At 31.7% G+C, this 6,263-nt stretch overlaps 1 protein-coding gene across 1 annotated transcript in view; it reads right to left on the bottom strand.

Annotated features, from left to right (window-relative positions):
• The window catches only part of LOC106473437 (WD repeat domain phosphoinositide-interacting protein 2-like), a 35,148-nt gene that overhangs the window by 9,842 nt on the left and 19,043 nt on the right, over nucleotides 1-6,263 (bottom strand). Inside the window, exons 4-5 of the mRNA XM_013934117.2 lie at nucleotides 3,080-3,172; nucleotides 1,934-2,004 (exon numbers count right to left, since the gene is read on the bottom strand). Of these exons, the coding sequence (XP_013789571.2) occupies nucleotides 1,934-2,004; nucleotides 3,080-3,172 (164 nt within the window). The remainder of the gene's footprint in view (nucleotides 1-1,933; nucleotides 2,005-3,079; nucleotides 3,173-6,263) is intronic.

Here is a 6,263-nt window from a genome sequence, read left to right as displayed (position 1 = left end):
TTCAAAAGCTTGGAACATGCTAAAACCTTTCAGGTAGTGGAGCAAGCTATCTGTTCTCTGTAGAGGTGAGTGCCATTTCTGAATATCAGTTTTTGTAGAAAACATTTTAAATACTACAAAATATGTAACAGTTATTAACGTATTTTTTCCTCTATGCCTAACTATAAATCACCAGCAACTGGACCTTAAATTCTAATCTAGATACATCATTATCCCTGCAGTGGGTATGCAATAATTCTATCCTACATACAAATAACTGGTTTTATCTAGTCAACATTAAACTTGTGAAAAGGAATTAATAACAAATCAGATAAATATTCTTTAAAATGTGTGTTTTATTATAGCTGTTATTTTCTAAGTAAGAAGTCTCATAACTAAATCTCAACATTAACAATACATTTTTCAAGCATCTATAACTGAAATATTAATCATCATATAGAAAACCCCCTTTGGTTTAAAACATGCCCTTTTAACACATTTTATTAGGCTTCTAAATTTAAATGTGCCATTACATTTCTGTTAACATTCAAGAAAAACATTCGTTTACACAAAAACTTTATTATAAATCAAATCAGGTTTAGTAATTAACTAACATGTCACTTCCAACATTTAATTACTCTTTCCACTGCCGAGGATGCACGTGTGTGTGCTTTTAGCATTTGTTTGTGAGTGCTCACAATGTATGCATTTCCACAACTATTTGATATTCCTGACCACTATTTAAAATGCACACTAATGATAGCACACTGTGTGACTGTGAACAATAAATATAGGTGTCGTACTTCATATTTCAATGTGTGTATATTGACAGGCAAGATAAAAAACTATTGTATTTTTCCTTGCATGAGAGGAACCATAAGGTTGTATTCATATATCACACATGACTCTGCCAAAATCCTTTTATTTGTATAATCAATATTCTGGGAATAAAACGACACTGTATGATCAATAAAGGAGATTCTATCACCTTTATCGCAAATAAATCACCAAAAGTTAAAGATGTCGAACATTTGCCAATAAAGTGAAAAATTGGTCAAAGTGGTAAAACAATGAGGAAAAAGTGCTGATTATGGCAGTAAAAAGGAAAGATTCAATTTATAACTATGATGTGTGTCCAGAATCACCTGGACTTTGTTTACATCCATCAACTATGATGTGTGTTCAGAATCACCTGGACTTTGTTTGGATCCATCAACTATGATACATATCCAGAATTACCTGGACTTTGTTTGGATCCATCAACTATGATACGTATCCATAATCACCTGGACTTTGTTTGGATCCATCAACTATGATGAGTGTCCAGAATCACCTGGACTTTGTTTGGACCCATCAACTATGATGTGTGTCCAGAATCACCTGGACTTTGTTTGGATCCATCAACTATGATGTGTGTCCAGAATCACCTGGACTTTGTTTGGACCCATCAACTATGATGTGTCTCCAGAATCACCTGGACTTTGTTTGGACCCATCAACTATGATGTGTCTCCAGAATCACCTGGACTTTTGTTTGGACCCATCCGATATGTGTCCAGAATCACCTGGACTTTGTTTGGACCCATCAACTATGATATGTGTCCAGAATCACCTGGACTTTGTTTGGACCCATCAACTATGATGTGTGTCCAGAATCACCTAGACTTTGTTTGATCCACGTTTCAAATTTTACCACAAAAAATGTTGATGTATTCATCATATGACATGTATATCATGACAAATACATATTTCAATTGAGTAAAATGATTTTGCCACAAATTTTATCTAAATAAATTTCCAGGTGCACATGTGCACCTGATCTCCATAATTTTTGTGTGCTGCTGAGGACACACGTGCATCTTAAATAAAACATGGTATAATATTGCACTAAAACTCTTTTATCGGTCCCTACATCGCAGCAGTTAAAGTATTAATAACAAACTCGTGATCCATACCTCTTTACTCCTCTTCTGAATTCATAGAGTTTCACTCCATCTATTATACTGAAGATTCTAATTACTGTGCCCTGTAGAACAATTGTTTCCATTTAGAAATATCGTACAATCCTCAGAAAATACTGAAATCTAATAACTTGAATCTAGAATTGATATATACATAGTAATCTCATAGCAACTGTAAAACAAACAAAATATGATAATAATAGTCAGTGATAAAAATGATATATAAGCACAAAATTCCAAACAATAATTGTAAAATCAAATTACATTTATTAAAAACCATTTATTTGAACAAATTTTGAAAACAAAGATATTTTCATATAGATTACTAAGATTAAAATCTAAACCCGTTTTGATGTTCGTGTAGCATACACCATTTCTATAATACCTTTTTCATTGAAAAACACTTTAACGTAATTTTTAAATCAACTCTCGTTTTTCCTCCTAAAATAATAGTTCATTCAGAAATTATTAACACAATAATAAAATTAAACAAACTTAAATTTGGACGGTAATATGAACCTAGATTACAATAAACAGAAATAATTTATTAACCCTAAAATTAGGAGTCGATCATATAGACATTTTAGGCTGTTTTGGTCACCATAATATCCAGCAAATGATAAAAATCATTTGGTTTTCAATGATAATTTAGTATTAGAACTTTTGAACAATACATTTCTGCTCATTAGATCTCCTCTGGCGGAGAAACCTTCTTTTGAAAATGAGTTCTTCCCCTCATTTCTGGCAAAATTTTGGTGAAAGTCCACTGCCTTTTGCAAATTAATTAACCAAACTTGTTATCCTACACTGGAAGAATGTCTAAAAGTCATGTTTACTCCAGTCTCAGTTTCGAGTGCAAGGTATAATGTTTGTCCATACACTCACTATTATAAGGCGACTAATTAAATTTTGTGAAATACAGCTCACCTCGATTGTTCTATTTATACCCAGCATCTCAGACGGAAGGAATAACTAAAGAGAATTTTGTGCAGAAGAAGTTAGGATAACGATAAATTTTGTCAACAAACAACTACGCCTACTCAAAGGAATGATTACACAAGATTTCTATTAAGGTATTAAGTGTAAGTAATAATAAATACTTATGATTAAGTAAACAACAGCTAAGCTCATTGGTCTTACTTTTTCTGATGCTGTGGCAATTTTGGTTCCACAAGGGTTAAAAGTCATTGATGCTAAAGGGCTATCATGGGCTGGTATCATGATTTTAGCTTGCTGAAAAGGTGTTAAAATGTTTTACAACTAAAAATACATGATAAGGAATAAAACAACTAAAATGTTAATCTTATATCTGTAAATAATCTTGTAATTCACACAATGGTAACCTTTAATGATGTTATCTGAATGGAAACATAAACACAGTGTAATTAAGAAAATGACACACTGTCTTCTCCTACTTACATTCTTAAGATCTGTTCCATAACAGGTGCCGGGCGCTCCAATTTCGACTTTATTTTCCCGTGAAGCACTCGACAAAGAAACTCTATCTGCCTACTATTAGTTATACTGTCAATAACTTCTGCACAAATACTTGGCAAAGAAAACACGGAATACTTATTTCATTAAAAATTGAGAGATTTGTTTTTGGATGGCGTACATTTTTTGTTTTCGTAACCCTAAATTTATCAATGATAATGGTATATAAACCTCATCAGCTTTCATAAGAACAGTTTTGTTTTTTTTTACCATTCAGTACTGGTGTAGTCCACATATTGCATTATATTGTATAATTTTTGTTATTACAAGACTCGGTTTAAAAAGCTAGCCAAATACGTTGGGTGGAATCGCTCATTTCTTCTTTAAAATGCACAAGGGACAATACTAACAGTATTTCTTGTTTGACTCGTTATTGACCCACAAGCAAGTTAACAGTCAGTAATTTGAAATGCAAAATCACAATGTTAACAAAATCATAAAACATGTGGTTTTATTAATGTAATGAGATCGTATTGTGAAGAAAAACATTATAAAACATGAATTAAATGTAATGATATCAAACAATACTAACCTATACCAATACATTTTTACTTTTATGATTACGTAGCCATGACAACGCACCGTAGTCTTCTGGAGCACCATCTAGAGTGTTCTCTGGAAAATAAAATTTAAATGTCACTTTTATTAGTCTATACATAAATATACACGTATGTACAAAAACAAATTTCAACAGTTATACAACGATTAACGTCAAATGTGTCGCACGTTTCCATTACATCGTTCGAGCTTTGTGTTTACTGCAGTGAAGTGTTATTGCCTTTTACAACTAAAACATACTTAATTAATTTAGTTTTTGTTGTGGCTTGTTTTTATAATTAAAATGTATTTTCATCATAAGTTTGGTCTTGCTGTTTTTAACGCAGTCCTTCCTTTTGATGTTAATCTTTGCTTGACTGTTGAAATATAGTGTTTTTAGATATAAATAAATAAATATATATATAAAAATACAGTATCTATTTGAAATGAAAATTCAGACTCAAGCCTAAAGATCTATAAAATTAACACCAACACAGCTAAGTTACTACGTATACAAACAAACAAAGAACTGATAAAACTGGAACTTTTTAAATAAGTTTTGTATTAATAAATACCTCCAGATTAGAACACTTATATTTACTCTTTATCACATCAGTATTTTTTAGTTATTGTTTCAGGATAATTTCTGATGAGAAACTAAAACAAAATACTAGACACTCACTTTCGAACCTCTAGGTGGCATCAGTTCAGATGGAACTCCAGAAGACCTCCAGTATCATCTGTCATGACCTGAAAACACTACATTAAAATCAATGTCTTCTATCTCTACAAATGCAAGTAAGGAATTACCACTTTTAAGAAACATGGATGTTACACGATTACTCTCAGTACTCTCCGAGTCTAATTATTTCAATCTTCAGAACGGTAAAAAAAAGCATACCAAACTTAACAAAAAAGCAATCTTTGTAACTTTTAATTTTCTATACACTGCACACTACAGCATGGGTATATGTATATTTTGATGATTCACTGTTATATATTATTCTGGAAACAATGTGTATATTATTACACAGGTTCAGTGATAATTAACTAACTTTGTTACACGTCACATATTTTATTTGGGTGAAATCTGGGTTAGAATGCACATGTATAAAGATTTTAGTCTGACTATAAATATTGTATTTCACTTTTTGAGGTCAACATGTCAGAATTGGTCCAGATGAAAGAAACAGAGTGTGATGAAACTGACGTACAGAATAATTATCAAATGAGCATTGAATTATCTATAAACTGTATACACCTGGTGTACCACATTGTAAACACTGTCTCCAGTATAGCAGTTATTTGGGAAGGAAATGAATGAATTACTTAAATTATTCTATTAAAACAGTATTAAACACATGTTCAAAGGAAGTATGAGATATTACACTTGAAATATTTTATTTTCACAATGGCATCCAGCTGTTTAATGGCTAACATACACATAATTTGTATGCCTACAAAAATACAAAACATATATTTTATGCCGAAGTATACACGTCCCAATTTGTTTTTGAGACAATAGCATCTTAAAAAAAAACAACTTCAAAATAAGATCAATACTGGAGTTAATCATAATAATTACTGCTAGGGTCGAAACTGTATACATGGTCACAAAATTCCATTAACTAGTAGGATGCACCTCAGTGGCACTGCTAGGTGATCAAACATTCAGGGCTTAGGCTCATACGTACAGGAAATTTTAATGTTTCAGTATGTTACTGATTACAGTTTTCTACTCTGATTTTTCAAGACACAAGCTGGGGACTCAGAGCACAGGCTCCATGTGCCAGCACCTAGCGACACCTATGACTCACCCTAAATGTTCTACCTATGCCCAGCACCTAAACTTAGTTATTCTTACGATTAGTTTCTATTTCTCGAAATATACTTTTGGAATCGCTACTTTTAAGAAACACAAATATTAGTTTCCAAAGAAAATAAAACTAAAAGGATGTTATCACTAATATCTGAATCTTATTATACTTGCGATGTTATCACTAATATCTGAATCTTACCATACTGATGATGTTATCACTAATATCTGAATCTTACCATACTGATGATGTTATCACTAATATCTGAATCTTACCATACTGATGATGTTATCACTAATATCTGAATCTTATTATACTTGCAATGTTATCACTAATATCTGAATCTTATTATACTTGCAATGTTATCACTAATATCTGAATCTTACCATACTGATGATGTTATCACTAATATCTGAAACTTATCATACTTGCAATGTTATCACTAATATCTGAAACTTATCATACTTGCAATGTTA

Source organism: Limulus polyphemus, unplaced genomic scaffold, assembly GCF_000517525.1.
Source record: "Limulus polyphemus unplaced genomic scaffold, Limulus_polyphemus-2.1.2 Scaffold6175, whole genome shotgun sequence".
NCBI classification, from domain to species: Eukaryota; Metazoa; Arthropoda; class Merostomata; order Xiphosura; family Limulidae; genus Limulus; species Limulus polyphemus.
Note: the sequence above shows the minus strand (reverse complement) of the source record. Positions and strands in the feature narration are given on the sequence as shown.